Genomic DNA, 23,428 nt, shown 5'->3' with positions numbered 1-23,428 from the left:
AGACTTTCAGACTGGGGGGTCATGGATCCATTTCCAAGATGAGCACAGGAACATACCTAGCAAGTTAGTTCTGGTTGTTTGTAGGAGGCATCCATTCTTTGCCACATGGAGCTCTTTTTGGACTGCTTGAGTGTTTCCCTTACATGACAGCTAGCTTCTCCCAGAGTGATTCAAGAGAATTCGATACCATTTATAACCTTACCTCAGAAGTCCACATTTTGTAATTTCTGAAATATTGTACTGATCACACAAGTCATTTCTATTCATTGCGGGAGAGGATTAGATGAATACCAGAGGCAGGAATCATGGGGGGGCCATCCAGGAGACTGGCTTCATCCTCTGCAATTTATACATGTGGAGTTCGTAGCCTCTAAGTTCCATAACGGTAGGATTTTTGTGTATTTTCATCATAGTCATAGCCCTGATGGCTAGAATAGTGCCCTATAAATTTTAAGCACTCAATATTTGTTAAATGAATGAATAAATGGACTCAATTCATATTCTTGGACCCCAAAGATTCATTTGGTCCCTAGCAGGTCTTATAGGAACAAAAGGTGTTTCACAAAGAGGTTGTGAATGCAGATGTTAAAATATAGGTAATAGGAATGTATAAAGGAATGCACCAGATTAATAATATTGCTAATGAATGATGGTGATGGTGGTGGTCTTCAACAAGGGCCAGCCTCTGTGTTGGAAGCTTCTTGTTATGTATATAATTTCATGTATGTGAACTTTCATGTAGGCATTGGGAAAAAGAGTGGGGAGTTATGATTCAAATGTTGTGAGGAAGGTTAACACATCCATGTTCTCTCTCTCTCTCTCTCTCACACACACACACACACACACACACACACACACACACTCAAACACTCCCCCCTCCCCAAACACACCCATGCACACCTGCCATTCAGAGGAAGGAATGTTCTGGGATAACAATAGAAAGGAAACTATGAGATTTAATACAATGTAGGTGTGGGTTTTTTTGTAGAAAAAGCACCTGACATAGTCTCGACACAGAAATTACAGCCCGAGAAAGAACACACAGGTTAAAGTTTATCATAAGACTGCTTTTTACAAAGTGAAGAGTGTGGGCAGTAATTCAAGGCTGCAGAGATAATAAAGGACAGGGCTCTGTGTGGAAATAACGGTGGCCCTCTCCTTAATGGCAGAATTGTTTCAGCTTCTGTCATTTTTCTGAGATCTGCTGGGACATAAGCTTCCCAAGATAGAGGGGTAACCTTCACAAAGCTGTGTGGTCGGCACGACACAAATCACAGGTTATCGCTCAAGTGAATTTGTGGGATTTACGTTTTACTAATGGAAGTCGGCAGGGAGACCCTAGAGGGTAAGGAATATACCATCACTTCAAGCTCCCCAGGCTAGGCACCATCTCTTTCCTCAAGATGCTGCCAGTTTGTAGGTTGCAAGGATGAAGACAGGAGTCAGCTGTAGAAAAAGCCTGGCTGTTTATTTCTTGATGGTTTACAGAAGGATGCTTAGCTCTTTACACCTTCTCAGGAGGGTCTGCAAGGCAGCTTCGGCTGCTCTCTGGACGCTGATGCAGGGGTCTTGCCTAAGTGCTTGGAGCCCTGAAACAGGACGAACGCGGAGTTCAGTGAACGAAGAAAGGCGAGGCTCAAGCTATGTCACGGCGTGAGGCTCCACGTCAAGCTCTATGTGGAGCTGGGGCCCCCAGGCTTATATTCTATCCCAATGGATAGGGTTTAACTCTGCAAGCTGAGAATCTATTTTAACAGTCAAAGAGCAGGAGAGAAGATCTTGACCTAGTAATCAGTAGGTTTACAGGCAATCAGAAAACAACAGTCTGTTGGGAATGATGCCTGCAAAGGGCTGGGGTTGGGGCTTGTTTTATTCTCGGGAGAAATTCCAGGATCTAGGGAACATCAGAGTCAGTCATGAGGTACTAGGGTTTTCAGTATCTGGGCTAACAGGGAACTTGGTGCAGCATTAACTTTTCTTTCTCAAAGTCATGTCTTGAACAACATGCTGATCAGAAACTAGGGTTGATACTCACGTGTGGTCAGTTGTTCTTTGTCTAATAACTGCACATATTGGTTGGTCAAATTGAGAACAATGGCATCTAAAATCAACAAGGGAAAAAAAAATACTAATTTCATTATAGAGAAAGAGGCCATGAAAAGCGTGTCCGGTCAGACTCTGCACCTGGTCAGAAGTTAAGTGGTCTGGCTAGTGAGTGAGCAAGTTCTCTGAGTCTTTTTGTGACCCCAGAACAATGCCAGGGTGATGTCTCCTGGGCCTTGAGTGCCATGTCTGAAAGTGGTCCCTCACCCAATGTGTACTGGGGAAAGGTTGCGCGGTGTCCTCCCGGGGGATGCCAGTTGTGGTCTGGGTTTCAAACGTGCGCAAGATAGGATCATTGTCTTCAGACGGTTTACAGTATAGATGGAGTGATGGTTCATATGATCCAATAAAAAATCCTTAGGTTTTTAACTCAGTCTTAAAGGTGGCCAAGAGAGTAGGTCTGTTCAAGGTAGACTGGATAAGTTGGGATAAGCGTCATGATAAAATTTAGAATTTCATAATAGAAGGATCCTCAGGGATTTACTTACGTTCCTCTTTTATTTCGTAGATCAGACAAAGAGATAACACAGAGAGGTTAAGTGAAGTGTCCAGAATCACAGAGCGGAGCCAAGATCTCCTGGTCTCCTCACCAACACATTTTCCATTTGTGTCATGTAGCTACTAAAGCTCTCAGCTTCAACTGAGCTTAGAAGGTTTACTATGGCTTATGTTAAGGGATGATGCAAAGGAAGCATTCAGGCATGGCAGCAGGCTGGGGGCAAAGACTTGAGCAAAAGAAGGGGTGATGACTTGGAACCAGAAGAGGCGTGGAGGGCCCATGAAGGGGGAGGGGCTAATGGGAGGAGAGGAGGTACTGGGAAGTCAGAAGATGCTACAGGTTTTCATATGCACAGGTTCCTTTGTGGGAAGATATTCCAAGACACAAGACGAATTCCTTTCTTGCATTTTTTGGTTGTTGTTATCCCAGTCATGCCTGTGTTCATGGTGGAATAGTTTCCTGTTGAAGCAAGACTAGATGGGAAGGAGCAGACTCACCTGCGTAGGGAGAGTGGATGTGCCCTCACCTGTGAGTTTGACGGCAGCACTCCGGATCATCTCCCAGTTGCTGCTGAAGAAGGTGAATGAGTGTGTGTGGAGGATCCACAGGATTTCCTGGTTTTTCTTTGCCTAAAAGAGATACATATTACAAAGAGAACAACTGGGAAGTGACCCATCATGGAATTTGGCATCTGGTAGGTCCTCCAAAAGGAAACTAAAAGGCTATGAACACTCACATAGCCATTAATTATTCTACTAGAAGATGTTTTATGGTTATGGTTATGGTTATCAGAAAAGTACTGAGGGGCGCCTGGGGGGTGCGGTTGGATAAGCGACTGACTCTTGGTTTCAGCTCAGGTCCTGATATCAGGGTCGAGGGATGGAGCCCCGTGTCAGGTTCTGCACTCAGCACAGGGTCCAAGGTTCTCTCTCCTCCTTTTTTCGCTCCCTTCTGTGCTTTCTCTCTCTCTCAAGTAAATATCAATCTTAAAAGAAGAGTGAGAAAAGAAAAGAACAGTACTGGGCCTTGTGGGACTAATCAACAGGTGTATTTCAAGAATCTTGGAGAACAGATCCCACTCAGGACTTGGGAAAGAGAGGAGGGTAATGGGACAGGACACCAAGAATTGTTGCTATCCTTCCAAACCAGCTCTGACTGTGGCCACAGATCCCTTGCTGTGTTGTTTGCCTTTCTGGAATTTGCCTGGATTCTGGGCTGTGCGTTTACAGGCAGCATTTACAACACACTCACCAGTTTCACGCAGAATTGCCTGTAGAAATCCCTGGCCCTTGGTAGATCCTGACCATCAAGGAGATGATCTAACACCCCATAGAGTTCCTGAAGGCCCAGGAAAGGGATGCAGATGATCAGGACATCTCGGCAAGCCTAAGAAACAGTGTTCCAAGTCACCGTCTAGAAGGATGGATCCTCTACGGGAGGGGAAGGATGCTGCCTAGTGGTGGGAGGGGGGCAGTGGGCACCAGTGATGCTTGGGGTTTAAGTTAAGGTTGACACCTTCCCAGTTTCAATCTCTGACAGAGAGACCAGGCAAGAAAGAACCTAGGATTGAAGAAGCAATCTTCGGGTTTGGTTGAGAGAGGTGGCTTCAGATCTGGCTTCCGGAACAGCTAGACCAGACTTACTGGCACTTGTTGGCTATGCGGGGAGGAGGAGGTAAAGGTGTCTGTGCAGAGGCCACTTACAGCTCCGATCTTGGGATTGGGATCCCAGAGGTGGAGAAGGAATGAAATCATGCTCTTTTTTATTTCTTCCGCAAAAAATATCTTCCACCTTCTTCCTGTTAGGGATGCCAGATTCTCAAATAAGAAGATGGCAGTCAGTCTCACATCATCCTGCTCCTGTGGTGACAGAGGCATGTCGTGGGTGAGTCCCCCCTTACAGGCCATTCCCAGAGAGTCCCCGCTCACACCCATCACCCAACCTGCCGTGTCCCATGTCAGGAAAGGGAGGCTGTGACGAAGGCGCTGGTATGCTCTTGTCACAACCTCTATGTGTGCCAAGAATGTTCCTCCATTCCTAGCAGCTGTGCGCTCCCACTGTGAGTTTAAATGACCATGGGTCTGGGGATTAAGTGATGCTCTAGAGCTGGAGACTTGGTTCCTGTGCTCGAGTAGCTACTGGAAACAGATCAGAGGAAGGGTAAACAGGGAGTACTGGCAGCAAGAGGTCGGGGAGAGTTCCTGCTTATTGTGTATTTTATGCAAATTAGCATGCCAGCTTCACTGACCTATCACTGACCTAGGATTCTGGGCTTCTAATCTAAATTGCCCAAGGCCCAGGGCTCTTATCTAAGATCCCAAATACTTTTCAATGGGGTTAAGGCAGCTCAGAAATTTGGGCTCTGGTTCTGAGACACAGAGAATGAACAAACAAGTGCCTATCCCGATGCTGGCCTATGTGAAATTCTGGAACTTTCTTGCTTGTTGTCCAGGATGGTAGGGGTGATTTTTAAGAACCAAAGGGTGAGGTGGCCGCCTGTTACCCCAGACACTTTGCTGAAACCATTCAGATTTCTAACAAACACGGATGGGTTTGCTGGGGGTTTTTCTTTCTTTCTTTTTTTTTTTTTTTGTGCTTCTAGGTCTAGCAAACTAGTTTAAAATTCCCATATAAAGGCTGAGGGATGAAGAGAGAAGTCATCCTGAGTAGCAGAATATTATCTCGGATTAGCAACAAAAAAAGGGCCAATGAAAAGCATCCCCAGGAATAGGAGGAAAAGAAAAGAGAGTTGTATTGATTTCGATGACAAGGTAGAATGTGTCAGAAATGGGCACACAAACAGAAATGTCATAAAAAAGGAAGTTAATAAAGATTTTCCAGAAAAAAACAAAGACGGCTGGTTGGGATAAAGCCAGAAAAGTTAAATGAATACATGAGACATGGCCTCATATAATGGAAGCAATGGAAGTAGAAATGTTTAAAAGTACTAGGAATGAGGTCAGGGTATATATATATATATATTTTTTTTTTTTAAAGATTTTATTTATTTATTTGACAGTGACAGAGATCACAAGTAGGCAGAGAGGTAGGCAGAGAAAGAGGAAGGGAAGCAGGCTCCCCTCTGAGCAGAGAGCCCAATGTGGGGCTCTATCCCAGAACCCTGAGATCATGATCTGAGCTGAAGGCAGAGGCTTACACCACTGAGCCACCCAGGTGCCCCAGGGTATATTTTTAAAAGGTCATTTATTTATTTTAAAAGACTATTAATTAATTAATTTATTTATCTGTGAGTGAGAGCATGAGTATTCGAGAGCAGGGTAGGGACAGAGCAGAAGGGAGAGAGAAGTGGTGTGAATCTCAAGCAGACTTCCTATTGAGCATGAAGCCACATTCAGAGTTCAGTCTCAACGACCCTAAGATCATGACCTGAGCCGAAACCAAGAGCTGGATGATTAACCAACTGAGCCACCCAGGCACCCCCATTTATTTATTTATTTAGAAAAGATTTTATTTTTAAGGAATCTCCACATCCAAAGAGTTGCATGCTGCTCTACTGACTAAGCCAGCTAGGTGCCTTGAAATGTCTCTTTTTATTTTATTTTATTTTTAAAAAATGATTATTTATTTGGCAGAGAGAGAGAGAGAGAGAGCGAGGCAGGCTCTTTACTGAGTAGGGAGCCCAATACAGATCTTGATCCCAGGACCCAGGGATCATGACTTGACGCTGAAGGTGTTTAACTGACTGAGCCACCCAGGCACCCCTAAAGGTCTCTTGTTAGAAAAAGAAGACAAACCAATTATAAAACACCAAAATGGTAGAAAGCTATTTACTTTTTTTCAAACTCTTTTAAATTTTTTGAAATCAAATGATAGGACCTAAGATAGGTCAAGGAATGATAGGAAAAAGCAGAAAAGAAGCAGCGAACCAGTTGTGTGTTCTGGTGGCGAGACTAGAGTTTAGTGTCCTTGTTTCGAGTTGAGAAAATGGAGTCACACACAGGAAGGCGACTTCGGGGTCAGTGCAGAGACAGGATGGAAGAAGGCCTGGTGCGTGGAGTGGCAGCCATATTTTCTGTTCTACCATTTCACTGAAGTGTCACCATGTTTGAGAATTCCAAGAAAGTGCTTAAATATTGAAAGAAAGGGAGGAGGGGAGAAACTGGGCAATTACAGAATTGCATGCTTAATCTATAGAAAACTCCTGGGGCAAAGTTTCATAAAGTATAGTTAAATTTATTTGTGGGAAGAGAGCATTAGCAGAGAATGAATAGTATGTCATTACTAAGTCCTAAGTTTTTACCAAACTTTGCTTTGATACAAATACGATGAAACTGATACCTCCTGAGGTTGACAAAGTTCTAATCTAACAACCTGACAAGACTTCAGTTTTTTTGTCTTCTGCCTAAGACTGAGAAACATGATCTTGACCACAAAACTCGTAGGTGATTATTGGAGGCTCAGATTCAAGCGATCTCTCCTCACTGGATCCACAAGAACCCCAGGAAGCTAACAGATGGGGGGTAGGGGGGGGAGCTCTGTGGGGGTGACTTCAGCCCTTTGTTGCCGTCAATCATCTGTGTAATGAAGAAAAGAACATCTTTGTTATTTTACAGAAGATACTATGTTGAGTGGGAGCCATGTAAGCAGTTTTGAGGACCAGATGAGAATTAAAAGGAATGTTGATACTTTCGAGAAAGTAGCTGGAAACAAGCAGAAAGCTGCTTTCAAAGGCCACGATTAGGTTAGGAATGAAATAATGGAAACTGAAAAATGCACACCTGCAGAATTATTGACTGTGGGCATATATTGCAGATTAAAATCTAGAGGCCTCCATGGTGAAAAAATTGCCAAGGAGTCAGGAAGAAAGGCCAAGATTAAAAAAAAAAAAAATTGCAGTGGATAAATGGGAAAAAATCAGACCTGAGAGGTAATTTTTCTTTAGGTCTTATTCAGTGGTGTGCAGGCCACATCGGGAGACACAACACAGTGGCTGGCTTGTAAAATATTTAAAGAGCTGAAAAATTAGGTTTATGATGAAGAGTGGAGGAAATGAAGCCTTTTCAGTCTGGAGACTGGAAGGTAGAAAGGTAATTTAATCAAGCCTTAATGTTGAAGAGGAGGAAACCAGCAGTTTTCCATCTCCTCTGACAACACAACACGAGGAAACAGGTTTCAGTCACAAAAATAGATAAGTTGGAGGGGAAATAGATTTTTACACTGATGACAATGAATAAACCAAAAATAAATAATAAAGTCTAGTTTTCTGGAAGGCATGAAGGAAAATGACCTTCCTTTGTCGAGAGTCACTGATGGATCTTTTTTTTTTGAAATTGATTTCTAGGTTATTGACTAGATTGAGGGTTTTACAGAAGATTTCTCTGTAAAAGGCCAGACAGTAAATAATTTAGACTTTTGGGGCCATATGGTTTCTGTAACAACTGATCAACTCTCCAGATGAAGTGTGAAAGCAGCCATAGACAACACGTCACTGAGGAGCATGGCTGTGCGCATTAAACCTAATTTATGAAAAGATGCTCTGGGCAGGGTTTGGCCCTCAGGCTGTGGTGTCTCCTGACTCCCAGATTAAATGAACCACACGAGCATTTGAAACTTTGAATCTTGGAAGTGGAGAAGAGCATTGGAGGTGACAAGGGCCCTGCTCTCTGTTGAGTATTGTCATAATCTAGGGGAATAAGGGAAGAGAGGAAAGCCCCAAAAAGGAAATATTAAAGAGTGTATTTCTCTGATGGGCAAGTGGGGCTCAATCTTTCTGTCAGGGGAGGAAGCTGGGGAGTTTATCTGCAAGCTCGGGTTTCTTATTGTTTGAGGGTTCTCCCCCAACACGTCTGCTCCTCTCTGCTCAGAGGCATCCTGATTCCCCAGCCAAAGAGGACCCTCAGGCAGAGGCAGACCCAGGAAGGCAGCAGGGGACAGACAGGAGAAGGCCGAGGAATTTAGATGGGACACGACATTGCCCGCTACACACACTACCTGAACCTTTCTGTTCGCTCACTTCTGGGGAGGGAAGATTCCTGAACAGGCTCACTTACGTCTTCAAAGAAGGTTCTCGTTTGCAGCACTATCTCTTTGAAGTAGAAGCTCACGTCTCGGTCTGTGAGCAGCTCCAGGATCTTTTTTAGAGCCTTCAAGCTTTCACAGACGACTTCAGTGCGGGCCAAGTGGTACAGGCCTCTGATGATAGATTCTAATATTATCTGCTTATGCTTCTTCACCTATTTTGAAATAAGGTCTATTAATCTCGAAAACCTTTCTACGTGCAGGTGGACGAGGGTAGGGGGCTCTCGGCAAGGAAATTAGAATTTGGTTAGGGTCCCGGGTTTTTCTACCCGAGAAACACCACTGTAACAATATATTAGGATTTTTACTGAATTTCTAGGTAACCACGAGGTGTGGGTTAGTTAATCATTATCTTAAACTCTACTTAAATGTCCCCCAGCCCCATGTTCCTTGTACCTTGTGAGGGGCTCCAGAAGCTGTGTTACCAAGCCCTCGGATGGCCATTTGCCTCAGCGTGGCGTTGGAGTCCCAGGCGCTCTGGTCCATGAGGATCAGCACTTCCCGTAGACTGCCGTGCTTCCAAAGGATGGGCTCCTTCATGAGCTGAAAACAACCACTTCACCCCTTTAGTGTAAGGAGTGGCCTCCCTCCAGGACAGTGACAAGTGCATCACAACTATGATGAAAAAGTGGGGTCCACCCACTCATGGAGGGGAGGAGGGAACCCCCGGGTCAATCAGCAAGTGTTGCAGAAGCTACTCTCTAGATGTGAGCAGCCCATGGGTCAAGGCTACGTGGTGACAAGAACCATGATACCTAGTTAAGAAGAGGTTTTCTAATCTAATGGAAAAATGGGAAAACGGGAGTTAGCGACAGTGTTCCTTCTCTGGGTCGGCTGGGACAACTTTTGTGCCAGGGTATGAGGTGATGATAATATGCCTATTGAGTACTTTTTGTTTTGTCCCTGTTGTAGTTAATTCTCCAGGCTTCTCTGTCCTGGGAGGGTTGGTTTCTGCAGACCTGAGCAATGGAAGAGATTGGGGGCGGGTTCTTTTTCTTCCTCTTTCAGTCCCTGCTTGGGCACCATATTTCTGGCGGTGGCTGGATCTCTCCACCCCCAAAGCTTCCCTGAAGGGCCCTCTTCTGTGGTTCGAGCTCCCACTGAACTCTTGACCCTGAGGGACCCAGAGGGCCTGCCGAGCAGGGGCACGGCTGCTCTCTCTTGCCTCAGAGAAGAAAGCTGTGCCGGTGATGCGGTAGTTCTCCGAGGAGGAGGTCAGGGATGAGAACAGTTGCTCCATGATGTCCAGCATGAGCTCACGCTGCCACAGTGCCATGCTCCTAGAAAACGCAAGCCTCCAGTTGTAGCACTTTTTTTCTTTCTAAACAATGGAGGAAGCTTGGGTCTATTTCTCTCTCAGGAAAATAAATGATCTAAAAAGGGGGGTTTGATGAAAAGGCACGAATGCTTACATTGCAAATAGCTTATCCAAGTGCCCCATTCAGGTGCAGCTTTCCTGACACTGTTGCTGCATCGCTCTATTTTGTGGGGGAGTGGTGGGGTCTGGGCTGCTCCCACCATCTCTTCCCACCTCCTTCTGCTTCTTCTTCCCTCTTTTTCCCTCCTGGGCTATAAATCCTTGGTGAGTCCTCTGCTCCCAGTGAAGCTGTCTCCACTGCATTTTTGCTCAATTCTGAGTGTTCTCCTTCGTGTCCAGTTCTAGAAGGCCCGCCTATTACCTGGCCAGTGCGCACACTCCCACATGGTGGGTCCTGGGACTGCTTAGGAGGGTCCATAAGTTGTCCCCCTCATCAGATTCCTTGGCAAGACCTTCTTTCATGGCTTGGGCTTGCACACACTTCAGAGTCACCGTCGAGAGCCTGAAGGAGACAGTCGGCCGCATAAAAGTAAGCTAACCCCACGCAGGGAATTGTGAGTCCCTAAGTTCGCTCTGTCTGTTCCCCACAAGGCTCCCTCACTCCTGGATGTAGGGACACTGTGAAAGGGGGAAAACCCACTGCCCGATCTCACACTTTAATTTGGGGTCAGAGGGGACACAGAGACCATCTGAACCAGTAAGGAAAATGCCACAGACACTCGTTAACCTCTCATGGGAAAAGAAAGCCCCAGGGGTGGAAAGGGCAAACTCTTCTCTCTTTCTTTTATTTTTTTAAATTAAATTAAATTAGATTATTTAAAATTTAATTAAAATTAAAAAAAATTTTTTTTATAAACATATAATGTATTTTATGGATCGCCAGGTTTACACACTTCACAGCACTCACCAGAGCACATACCCTCCCCAAAGTCCTCTCTTTTGAGGATTCTAAAATAGCCTGCTGGAACCAGGCAGCCTCTTGCCCTGGATGGTGTGTGGCGACCGGAGGGTGGGCGTGCTGGAGTCAGCCGGGCCCGCACAGGCACGGTGCAGGCCTGGATGGGAGCATGGTCCTTTAACTTACTGTCCCTGTAGTGAAGTGACATCTATTAATGGAACAATGTGTGCTGGACCTCGATGCTGCGTGGAATGTCTTTCAGCAGGTTGATTTGACACCAGGATAAAAAGTTATGCAACAGGACAGGGAAACAGAGCCTTGCAATAGAGGATAAAAATCTATACCTAATCACTCTAAAAGAGCTCTGGGAGTACATATATAGCAAACTTTGAAAGTATAAGAAAGCATGGGGTCATGGCTTGGTTGGGATTCTTTCTTTTTCAATAATACACAAAATAATTTTGCTTCCTTCCATGGGTGACATCTTCAGTTGGATAAAATGTGGTGTTGATTTTTATTTTTCTCCTTCTCTTGGTGGCCTTGGAGAGTATGGAATCCCGGCTTTCTTAGAAGGGTCTCCGTGAGAGAAAACAAGGGAGACAAAGCTCTAGGGAAGCACGTCATTGTTCTGGGATGGTTCTGGGCCGCGACACGGGGGGCCTGGCTCAGGGAAGAAGAGCACGAGGGCTCAAGGTCAGTGGAGCCTTGTTTCCTCCTGGGTAGTGGAGGCCACAGCCAATGGTATATAGGCCTTGACTTCCAGAGCCCCTTGTCTAGTGTCTGGGACCCCGGCAGCTGGAGAGGGCCCTCGGCCCGGACACGTACCTGCAGGGGTCTGCGGTCTGCTGCCTTTCTCCCTGCTGCATTACCCGCCGCCTGTGGCTCCAGGTGGAAATGGGCATTGTCTGGCCCAGTGTGCAGCTGACCAGCTTCAGGAGAAGAGTGAACAGCTCCGGGTACAAGCTGGTGATGGGGGTGCCTGTTGATACCACTTCATACATAGCACAGGCCACCTGGGGGGAGAGAGGACCCCGAGGTCAAGCAGGTTCCTTTCCACCCGGAACATCTCCCTGGCCTGATCTTCAAGTTCATTCTTCTCCCCAGCGGATTGCTCTCCAGGTTGACCACACTCATTGTAAAAACAAAGCAAAGCATGGGCAAAACAAGAATAAAAATAACCAGAGAAGAGAGGATGTATTTGTCTGGAAATTCTCGACTCAGAATGTGTTTCTCTCTCAGGACTGCCATGTTGGTCAGCTCCAAATTCCAGGGGGCCGAAGTCAGGTTAAATGAAACCTTTTCCAACACTGAGGTCTTTCAAAAGGATACCTTTTGGATATCTTGAAGACAAATTTGGAAATAAAGATACATGGATTTTCTTCGGGATGATGAGAAATTTGGTTCCAGAAGGGACAGCCACAGACAAAATTAGGGCCATACTTGTCCAATTTTAAGATGGAGCTGGTTTAAAGTCAGGGTATGAGAGGGGAAGAAGTATCATTATATCATTAGTGCTACAATCACTAAGCTCCAGGTGGGGACAGACCACGGAGCAGGACGCTCTACCAGGCGTGTGATGGGGTGTTGTCCGACTCACTGAAATCGCTTCCGTCCCGGCCGTGTCATCTTCTAATTCATTCTCAAGTTTGTCTGTTAAGGCTCTTAAGAGTTTACCACTGGAGACTATGTTCTCAGCCAGAGCCTTCCACAATGTCTTTGCATCCCTAGGGTGGTAAGGCAGGAAGCTGATAAGAAACAACTCTTTGGAATATTAGTGTTTTCATCTGTTCCCCTCTAAAACCACAGTATGACTAATCAAAATTTCAAGGGACAGATGGAGATGCTAACATGCCTAGAGATAAGAAGGATGTGCTCTTTAACAGTCCAGCATTCTGGACGTGTGTGACTGAGGTTTGTTGATGTCTGTTAAAGCAGAAACCTCTAAGCTAGGTGTATTCTAGGTGACCAGAAAAAGGAGAAATACTCATTTTCTAATACTCATTTATTGCTATAGTGTATTTAAAAAAAAATCTCATCATTTAATGAGGATAGTATATGAAAAACACTTGGAAAAAACATGCTTTGTGATTCAAGCACCGTTTTTGAAATGATTGTTTAGGTGAGATGTTCTCAACCTTTGTTTTTGTTTTCCTTCTCTTAAACCACAAATTCTTCTGCAATGCAGATTAGACCTTCCTGGGAGACCAGAGCAGCTCAGTTAGCATCTACCTGTCGAAGGGCAGAGGTTTCTGTAGAAGGTTGGCGACGACTGCCTCCGTATGAAAGCTGGCGATCTGAGAGACGGCTTCCAGCATGAACTGGAAACTTTCCTCCTTTTGCCTGAGGACTGGCATGTGATGGTAAATCATGATCAAGATCTCCAACAGCTAAAGGGAAAAAAAAAAACACAAACAAATCAAACAGGAAGTTGCCGTTTTTTTCCTCTACATGAGCGGCTTAGGACACATGTAGTCAGCGTATTATTCAGGGGCGGTTGATGAATTATAAACCAGGTAAAAATAATCATCAATTCTATGCATGGCCTGTCTCTTACTCAGGGGTTTTGTAGCTATATTGGGTATTTATTCTTAAATTGATGTAGTAAATATTTAGTGAAAGGTTGCATTAGATCAAATATTGTGCTAAGGATCGTGGGGAATTTACCAAAGATGAGTAAGATGTGACCCTTTCTCAGAAGGAATCAGTTTTCTAATAAAGAATGTTAGTGGGGAACCTGGGTGGCTCAGTGGGATAAAGCCTCTGCCTTTGGCTCAGGTCATGATCCCAGGGTCCTGGGACCAAGCCCCACATTAGACTCTCTGCTCAGCAGGAAGCCTCCTTCCCCCTCTCTCTCTGCTTGCCTCTCTGCCTACTTGTGATCTCTATCTGTCAAATAAATAAATAATCTTAAAAAAAAAAAAAAAAAAAGAAAGTTAGCCATACACCCGAAGGTCTGCGCACAAGGCAGCATATGGCCAGTGATCTACGGGAGGTTCACTGAACTGCTAGGGGAATCCAGAAGTAACTGAGGTCACTGTGGAGGGACATATGGTCTGAGTCTTGAAGGATAAACAACAATTTTGAAAGGCAAGGTGGACTGCAGCTAATAATACACTATATGTGAATAAAAAATAAAAAACTAATTTAAAAAGGGCAAGGGGGAGATGGTAGGGGAAAATCATTCTCATCGGGAAGAAGAATACAGATAAAGATGTAAAATAAAAAAGCATGAGAATAGATGAAGCATGGAAGATTTTTAGAGCAGTGAAACTGTGTGCTAATGCAATGCTGGATACATGCAATTATACGTTTGTCAAGGCCAACAGTGAACCTTAGCAGAAACTATGGATTTGGGGTGATAAGGATGTGTCAATGTAGGTTCACTGATTGTAACAAATGGACTACATTTGTAGTGTATCACAAATTACAAATTACATTTGTAATGTAGTACAAATGGACTACATTTGTGGGGTGTTGATAGTGAGGGAGGAGGCATGCGTGTGGGGAGAGGAGGTATATGGCTATCTGCTCAATTTTGCTGTGAACCTAAAACTGCACTTAAAAAAAATCTATGTAACAAAATAACAGGAGAGCACGGGACGGAGCGAATATGGCAAAGATTTCTGGAATAGGAGAATGGTCCAGTTTGAAACGCAAAGAAAATGAGGGTGATAAAATAAGATAATTTGATAGAAAATATGAAGCCAGATCCTAGAGAACACTGACGGTGTCCCTTCCAAATTTGCATGTTAATCTCCGGGCAGTAGGAAATGATGTTATACATTTGGATTTTAGCTGTGGAGGACAGCAAGTCTCTCAGCTAAAGGAACTTTGCTTCTAGCAGATACTTCTCTTATTTATTTTGGATAGACATTTTTAGGATAAACATAACATTTCCCCTGAATTAATTCCTTAAACAAATATCTGGCAAATATGATTACCACAGAGTCCCATCTCAATGATGTTAGGAGAGAATTTATGTCCCTATTTCCCCCTTTTTGTGCTGAACACACAAATACAACGACATTCCAGATTTATAAGCCTTTGGTTCTCTCATGCCTAGCCTAGTGCCTGCCATTAGTATGTACTCAATAAATGTTTCTGGGGGCGCCTGGGTAGCTCAGTCAGTTGGGGGTCTGACTCCTGGTTTCAGCTCAGGTCATGATCTCAGTCAGGGTCGTGGGATCGAGTCATTGGGCTCTGTGCCTAGAGGGGAGTCTGCTTGGGGATTCTCTCCCTCTGCTCTCCTCCGACTTGTGTGCTCTTTCTCTCTCTCTGAAATAAATAAATCTTTAAAAAAATAAATGTTTTTGAAAAAAGAGATTGGAGAGTAATTAACACAGAAATTATTTCTAAAGGCCATATGTTAGAGAATAATTTAAGGTGACCAACCCTGGGATATGGGGACCATAACTTTCAACAATTCCCCTTGAGATGATTTCATTGAGTTAAAGATTCTCTTCCTTTTTATTAATCTTTGAATTACTTGAATTCTGCTTCTGACCTCAAGAAAGAGGATAGAGCATCTCCATTTGGAGCTTTTAACCAAGCTTCCTGAACTCAAGTCTTCTTCACACTGCCTAACTCTCCAGCTGGGAGCAAGTATTGAGGACTTTCCCCCAGTCAGCTCTCCAATGACAGTCGTCCTTACCAGAAAACCAACCCTACAGTTCTGTGGAAGAATAGCTTGAAGAGTGGCAGTGGGATTAGAAACTCTACTGATCCTTAGTGGTCAACCCCAAGGGAATCCACATGGCCACCATCCTCCTTAAGATCTAACAATCCAGTTTTCCAGAACCCAAATGTCCTTGTTCAGAGCTGCTGTCTCTGGCCAGAGAGTGACAGTTGGGCAACGTTTTTTTGTTTGTTTGTTTGTTTGTTTATTGTTTTTTTTTTTTTTTTTTAAAGTCACAGACTAGAAGAAAACTGAAACAGATTGGGGCAGGCACTCAACATGAGCCGGGTTGTTAGTACACCACTTGGGTCTCTGTGGAGGACTCCGAGGCCGTGCGTGCTCTTGCCCGTTATCCAGCAGAGGACAAACTGAGAAGTGACCACCAGCATGGCATCTCAGAAGTGTTAGAGGTCAGTTCTGTGGCCAAACTGGCTGGCAGTTCACCTGTTCTTCCAAAGCGGCTCCCTGCTCCTTCAGGACCGTGATCATCCATATACCACACGCCTGGGTACAGGCGGAGTTCAGGCTCTCCAGTCCATCCAGGGTTTCCTCCAGGAACAGTAGGATTTCTTCAACTGGGATGAGTTTACTGACAATCTGAGAATGTACCCAGAAAGATTCATGTTATCAACACCTCTACATACACTAATTCAAAATGCTGCTACTGTTTTAGGAGATTGGTAGAAACCACTGGAATTTCCAAACAGCTAACCCATGACTAGGGCATAGAACCTACAGAAAATACAAAAACAGACAGACATTACCCTGCAACTCTAGGCAGACTTTTTTCTAGAGTTGCTGTTTTATCATTTTATATTTATTGCATCCCAAGACTACTGAGGCAATTCTTCTCCAGACTTCGAAGTTATAGTGTACTCCACAAGGGAAAAACAATGTATATGGTTTATAATACAATTTATATGATATAAATTACTTTCACATACATTTCATATATCACAGAGATATGTCTTGCTTCTACCAGAATAGCTAAGCCTTGAGAATTTAGGAAAATAGATCACCAGGTACTAACTGCCATGTTCAATACTAGGCAGATCACAATATCCATGTAACTATGAATTATTATGAGTTCTGTCTTTTTGCTTTTCCATGTTTCAAAATTAAGACTACTCAACAAAAGGTGACGAAAATAAAAACTTGGCAATTTTGGTCTCTAAGTATAAGAAACTTACAGAAGGGGTGATAGCAATGTGTGAGTATGAGTGTGTGTGAACATGAGTGTGTGTGTCTGTGTGTGTGTGTGTGTATGCGTACGTGCTAATGAAAAGGCAGGCAGGTGAAAAGTTGACCATTTGAATGAATTCCAGGGACATTGTCTGGGGCTTTAACGAAGCAAGATGGTCATGATTATGAGTTTGTAGGTATGAAAACATTGCTATTCACAACTGACTTCTCTCTGCATTAAGTGGCCCAATGACTGATATTTGGTTGAACAGTTCTTGGAAGGAAATTCATCCCTTTTCATGTCTCAACCAGTTTCTGAGTCATTTTGATTCCAAGATCAAAGGACTAGACTGCCACATGTGCTCTATGTAACACCAAATGCTTGCCTGGGCTCCAAACTCAATGGTTATCTGTTTTTTTGTTTTTTGTTTTTGTTTTTGTTTTTGTTTTGTTATGTTGTTTTTGTTGTTGTTTTACCCTCACATTGTGATGGATGATGGTTTAGGAAGAAAAGAAGGAGGTGGGCTCATGTTTTTGAGATCCTGCTACGCATCAGACACTTTCTTAGGTATTTGACATAATGTGCCTCCTGTTCTCCCCCAACCCACCCCAAGTGACTTCTCTCCCTTATTCTGGTCACCTTCTTATCATCTCTGCTGCTGCCTCCTTAGTCCAAGCCACCTAGTCTCACACCTGGATTCTTGTAGTTTCCTCTAAACTGATTAATTTCACTCTTGCTGGACCTGTATCGTAGTCTGAACATAATAGCCAGATGACCCTTTGGAAATGCAAGTCTGATCATGTTCCTTCTTGCAGAGACACCATGGGTTCAGAAGGGGCTTTTATAAATTAGTAAGAGACACTCTGTCTTCATGACAGTTCACTTCTCTCTGTAAGTACACAGTTGTAATGACTGAGGGCAGGCCTTTTGTCTTTTTCTATTCTTAGAGGCTAGAACAAAGTCTGGTACATGGTAGGTGTATAGGGCATAGTAGGTGAATGAATAAGTGATTAAATAAATGAATGACTTCATTGACCAATCCTCAGAACAACTCTGAGAGGTAGGTTATGCACTTTTTTTTTTTTTTTTTGAAATGAGGAGAACGGGCTTCAAGCAAGTGCACACAGCATCATCTGATAGACCCCAAAGCCCCTGTACCTTCCACTCCACCACACTACCTCCTTCATCCTCAAGACGGGTGCTTGGTTCATAGATTTCCTCAGAGTATGAAATGATCCACAGCAGGTGTAGACTAGGCACATGGACCCAGGAACAAGCAATGCCTAGACTTCGCTCTCCTTGTAGTGGAGCGTCCACAGCCTACTCATTTGGGAATCAACCCAGAATCATCTTTCCATCCCTTGACCAGTCCTCCGTATCTATTACCTTCGCTATTTTAGAAGAAATCTTGATCTGGACCTGTACGTCATCACACTGAAGCCCTTCCTGCAGACTCTGCAGTCTTTCCACCTCCGGGCGGGTGCCTGAAATGCACAAGGGGAGATAGATGCAAGAGTTCAAAGGCCTGATAGGGTTAAAGAGGTTGGTTCTACTTTGATATGACCCTAATTCAGCTGCTGGATGCTTTTAACCAATGCATGAAAGCCTGTCTGATGAAAAGCTGGGCACAAGAGCAAACACGGATTGAGCAGTTTCTGCTTGCTGGTACGGGGCTGAATCCTCTGCATACCATGATCTCGTTTATTACTCATAAACATTATCTGAGGTAGACGCTCCTGATTTTGCAGACAAGAAAGCTGAGGCTGAGAGCTATAAAGCCACTTGGCTACAGCTATCCAGAGACTAAAAATAGGAGAGTCCGAATTTGAAGCCTAGTCTGCCTGGCACCAAAGCCTAGGCTCTCACTGTTCTGCTGTACTGCTGTCTCTGTTGGGAGTTCCCTTGAGCAGTAGGCCACTTCTGGAAAAATGGAAGTGGGAAGGTAACTATTGCAACAAGAACATCAGCAACATTGTAACTGATTTTAGAAACCAATTTATAAACTCAGGCCTGAACAGTAACAATTTTCTCTTTGTTGTTTGAATTGAGGGTAACCGTGGAAACTAATACCTGAACCCTTCTGTGGAAGGCAGTCCAGCCCAGTAGAGCATAGAAGGACTTGGCAGTTAGAGAGACCTGGGTTCACAGCCTTGCTCTACTACTTTCTGCAGCTGGTAAATTTCTTACCCTCAGCTCACTCATCTGAAAACTGAGTTTTAAATGGGTATTTAATTTAGCATCCCACTAGTTACTTGTATTTAGCAGGTATTTAATAATCATACCCTCTGCCATGCTATTTGATCCATCAAGGAAAAGAGTTAAAATAAATAATGAAGTATGGGATTTCTTATTAACAAAGAATATTTGAGAACCTGAATTTTGCATGTTTCAGGAAAGTTTGCTTGTTTCAGGAAAATAAAGGATGCTAAAGGAAGAGTAGGTAGAGCAATAATAGAATTGAAATTCCTCTCTTCCTCTGAAGTTCCTCCCTGGCACATTTCTTTTCTTACTAGGATGGCCTTACTTATTTTTTATTTTCTGGCTTGGTGCAAGCATATACCCTTACTGAATTATCTTCCCATATCCCAAAGGACTTTCATACCCATTTTCATTCTGCTGAATAGGTTTTTTTCCCTTTTCTTTTCAACCAACTAACCAACCACTCCCACCCCCTCAACCAAATCCCACCTTTTGGCGTTAATATACTTTTCTTTCTTTCTTTTTATCTTAAACTTTTTTTTAAAGAGAATTTTATTGATTTGAGAGAGAGAGACACAGTGAGAGAGGGAACACAAGCAGGGGGAGTGGGAGAGGCAGAAGTAGGCTTCCCATTGAGCAGGGAGCCCACTGTGATCCCAGGACCCCAGGATCACAACCTGAGCTGAAGGCAGACGCTTAACAACTGAACCACCCAGGTGCCCCTAATATGCTTTTCTTATGTGAATTTTAGAATTGTAATATCTCTGTGCTTCCAGCATCAAAGAAGTGGTTGACACATAAAAAGAACTTAATAAGCACCTTCTGAATCCCTAAAAGAAAGAGGAGTGGAACACAGGTGTGAAATGGCACTAAGCCTAGACCAGTGTTCCTGGCTGCACAGAAATGCACATGCGCCCTGCAGGGCCATTTTCAGGGAAGCATCTTCTGATTTAACTGGGACCAAGGCCCTGATTTGTCGGTCTTAGCCTGAGACTGAGGTTTAAAAATTCCTTACATTTCCTGATATTGTCACTCCACCTATACTTGGAGAATAGACGAGGTCCTGTTCTGGAAGCTGGAAAAACCTCCACAGGTTTGTCCTTCTTAGAGGACTTTGAGAATCACTTAGCATCGTAATACTAGTGCAGTTTCCTGAAGAAATCCACGTGATAGAGGAAGCATTGCTAGTACCCCCAAGTGCTCAGTGATTTGAATCACAGTAGTTTTACCTATCTCGATGGACTTTTATAATGTTTTGGTGTTATTATCTTTATTTTTAAAAATAGAAAAACAGAGCCATTGGAGAAAAAAGATCCAAAAAAGAGACAAATTCTGTGGCATAATTAAGGCATTGGAACACAGAAATGGCTGAACAGGGGAGAGAGAGGGACACAGAGAGACAAGGAGTAAAACCGAGAATAAAAGAAAACAGGTATCTTCTCTCATTTGTGGGTTTCTCATCTTTCCCTCACCTTTTATACAGAACAGACCAATAGTGGAGCTAGCGGCTGCTTGCCGGATGGTGGGCAGGGTGTCACAGGAGTGAGGAGCCAGGAGGCCGAGGAGGGAGCCGATTTTAAAGTCCTCTGGTGCCTGCAGGATAAAGGAGACCGCCAAAGTGACGAGGTGGCTTGCTGACATCCCAGGATAGTCCCAGCAACACTGAATGTGAAGTCCCTTGTTTTTCCCTGAAAGGTCCTTAGGATGAAATTGAATTGTGAACCTTCCCTTTAAGGGCACTGGAAAAGCGAGTCTGGGGCTTGTAAAAGCAACCAAATAGTTTAATCCTGGTATGCTTCCCCCCCTCCCCCGGGGTTAGGAGTTTCCTCTTAGGTTCTTTTCTGGGAAGCACCCCATTCTGGGACTAGAGCTCCAGCATGCAGGGACTTTGGATTCTAGAACCCTTGAGATCCCTGTGTTCGCAAGCGATGAAATCTATTCATTCCAGGGGTCGACTTACCTCGATATCGTTTGTCAGCACTTTTGCAGTGATCTGGAAGGCTCTTTCTCTTTCCCAATCTTTTTGTGAAACAAGCCACATTCGGAGAAGCTGTTGGTCAAAGAATAAATGTTCTTTCCTTAGTACTCGTCATAGTCACTCATTCCCATTCTTCTGCCTCTTGTGCTCTGTCTCTTCTGAAATAGGGTGCTCACCTCCCACAAACAATTCTTAAGTGGACTGGCCCTATGCGATGGGTTAAATGGGTCAGGCTGGACATCTCCCTGTGAAGAGGATGAGGTAGATTCTGGAGGGCTGTTCTGCAGCACAGACGAGGGAATGTGGGAATCAGTTTGAGCAACGGCCCTACTCACATTGAACATTTCTTGGCAGTCCTCTGCTTTCACGTTATCCCACATCATGGTCCTCAGCAGCCTTCCTAGGGCATCCATGGATCGTTCATAGAGGAACTGAAATCCAATGTGAGCATGAGCATCAGGCTGAGGCTGGAGGGTGGAGTCCCACTGTAGCTCTCGAGTCTCCTCAGGCCCCACCCCTACATACATTGATGTGCTCCTTGTCCTTGTCTGTCTCGCCTTCATCTTTGAGTTTTTCCAGAGGTGGAAGGGGAAGCAGCCTGCGAATATTTTCTTCGAGAATATTTAGGTGATCATTGAGTGGGAGCTGAGGTTTCAGTTTACTGAAATGAGAACAATGTGGAGGGATAGGTATTAAGATGATAAACAAAACGCAGCCCAGTAGAGTTCCCTGCCAACCATATCTGAGTGGTCAGATATGCTTACCGACATGTTGGAATCTTGAGGGGAGTGGGGACAGAAGTAGGGAGAGGTACTGTACTGTACTATTGCACATAGTCAACACACCTCATTTCTAATTTTTTTAGGGTAATAAACAATCATCATTAGCGTTGTGTTACTCAGTCCTTTATTATATGATCTGTGATAACATTAACCTACTTATTTTTTCTAGCGCTTGTGGGTTTTGTGTGTGTGTGTATGTTTGTGTTGGGGGAGATTCTAAGTTTGGAGCAGTTTTGTCAATTTCATATGATTTCTCATGTTATAAGTAGCATCACACATACTGAATGTACCTATAGTAAAGTGGCTGGACTCTTCCTCCACTTCCACTCACTTCCTCCCTCCCTTTCCTTCCTTCCTCTCCTTATTCCTTTCTTTCAGTCATTTACTATAAACATCATGAGGATAAGAACAAACCTAGACATAACTTGGAAAAATGCAAATGTTTAATAAACATGAAAATCCCCATGTATTATTTAGTAAATGTAAATCAGGACAATACACTACCACTTGTCAGCTATCAAATTGCTACAGAAATTTATGAGACTGGCACACTGCCTAGTGCACTAAGGAGGTAAGTAGCAAAGAAATTTAAAATGATGACATGGTGAAGTCCCAAAAGTTCATTTTTGCTTTTGTTTCCTTTGCCTTCAGAGACATATCTTGAAAGAGTTGCTGTGGTCAAGATGAAAAGCTTCTGCACAGCAAAAGAAACAGTCAACAAAACAAAGAGGCAACCCACAGAATGGGAGAAGATATTTGCAAATGACATTACAGACAAAGGGCTGATATCCAATATCTATAAAGAACACCTCAAACTCAACACACACAAAACAAATAATCACTTCAAAAATTGGGCAGAAGACATGAACAGACACTTCTTCAAAGAAGACATACAAATGGCTAACAGACACATGAAAAAATGTTCATCATCATTAGCCATCAGGGAGATTCAAATCAAAGCTACATTGAGATACCACCTTACACCAGTTAGAATGGCCAAAATTAGCAAGACAGGAAACAACATGTGTTGGAGAGGATGTGGAGAAAGGGGAACCCTCTTACACTGTTGGTGGGAATGCAAGTTGGTGCAGCCACTTTGGAAAACAGTGTGGAGATTCCTCAAGAAATTAAAAATAGAGCTATCCTATGACACTGTAATTGCACTACTGGGTATTTACCCCAAAGATTCAGATGCAGTGAAAAGAAGGGCCATCTGTACCCCAATATTCATAGCAGCAATGGCCACAGTTGCCAAACTGGGGAAAGAACCAAGATGCCCTTCAGTGGTTGAATGGATAAAGAAGATATGGTCCATATATACAATGGAGTATTATGCCTCCATCAGAAAGGACGAATACCCAACTTTTGTATCAACATGGATGGGACTGGAAGAGATTATGCTCAGTGAAATAAGTCAAGCAGAGACAGTCATTTACCACATGGTTTCACTTACTTGTGGAGCATAAAGAATAACATGGAGGACATTGGGAGATGGAGAGGAGAAGAGTTGGGAGAAAATGGAGGGGGAGACAAACCATGAGAGACTGTGGACTCTGAGAAATAAACTGAGGGTTTTGGAGGGGAGGGAGTGGGGGGCTGGGTGAGTCTGGTGATGGGTATTATGGAGGGCACGTATTGCATGGAGCACTGGGTGTGGTGCATAAAAAATGAATTTTGGAACACTGAAAAGAAATAAAATAAAATGAAATAAAAAAAATGATGACATGGTTAGAGAAGGGGGAAACTGGTTCTCA

At 43.8% G+C, this 23,428-nt stretch overlaps 1 protein-coding gene across 4 annotated transcripts in view; it reads right to left on the bottom strand.

Moving 5' to 3' along the window:
• Positions 1-949: 949 nt before the first annotated feature.
• The window catches only part of MROH2B (maestro heat like repeat family member 2B), a 64,274-nt gene continuing 41,795 nt past the window's right edge, over positions 950-23,428 (bottom strand). For 2 of the 4 annotated variants that reach the window (XM_082724651.1, XM_082724650.1), the window contains 19 exons: positions 21,418-21,553; positions 21,228-21,323; positions 21,069-21,137; positions 20,875-20,964; positions 20,387-20,507; positions 18,102-18,199; positions 15,977-16,129; positions 13,087-13,244; positions 12,455-12,581; positions 11,683-11,870; positions 10,321-10,461; positions 9,807-9,921; positions 9,038-9,184; positions 8,614-8,796; positions 4,306-4,461; positions 3,854-3,988; positions 3,129-3,231; positions 2,036-2,101; positions 950-1,589 (listed from right to left, as the gene is read on the bottom strand). In XM_082724651.1, coding sequence (XP_082580777.1) covers positions 1,483-1,589; positions 2,036-2,101; positions 3,129-3,231; positions 3,854-3,988; positions 4,306-4,461; positions 8,614-8,796; positions 9,038-9,184; positions 9,807-9,921; positions 10,321-10,461; positions 11,683-11,870; positions 12,455-12,581; positions 13,087-13,244; positions 15,977-16,129; positions 18,102-18,199; positions 20,387-20,507; positions 20,875-20,964; positions 21,069-21,137; positions 21,228-21,323; positions 21,418-21,553 — 2,389 coding nt within the window. In that variant the 3' untranslated portion in view covers positions 950-1,482. Of the gene's footprint in view, positions 1,590-2,035; positions 2,102-3,128; positions 3,232-3,852; positions 3,989-4,305; positions 4,462-8,613; positions 8,797-9,037; positions 9,185-9,806; positions 9,922-10,320; positions 10,462-11,682; positions 11,871-12,454; positions 12,582-13,086; positions 13,245-15,976; positions 16,130-18,101; positions 18,200-20,386; positions 20,508-20,874; positions 20,965-21,068; positions 21,138-21,227; positions 21,324-21,417; positions 21,554-23,428 lie in introns of those variants that run through there. The other 2 variants (XM_082724652.1, XR_014310052.1) reach the window with 2 other exon arrangements.

The sequence above is a fragment of the Mustela nivalis genome, assembly GCF_964662115.1.
Source record: "Mustela nivalis genome assembly, chromosome: 3".
Lineage (NCBI taxonomy): Eukaryota > Metazoa > Chordata > Mammalia > Carnivora > Mustelidae > Mustela > Mustela nivalis.
The sequence above is the reverse complement of the archived record's forward strand: the minus strand, read 5'-3'. Positions and strand labels throughout refer to the sequence as shown.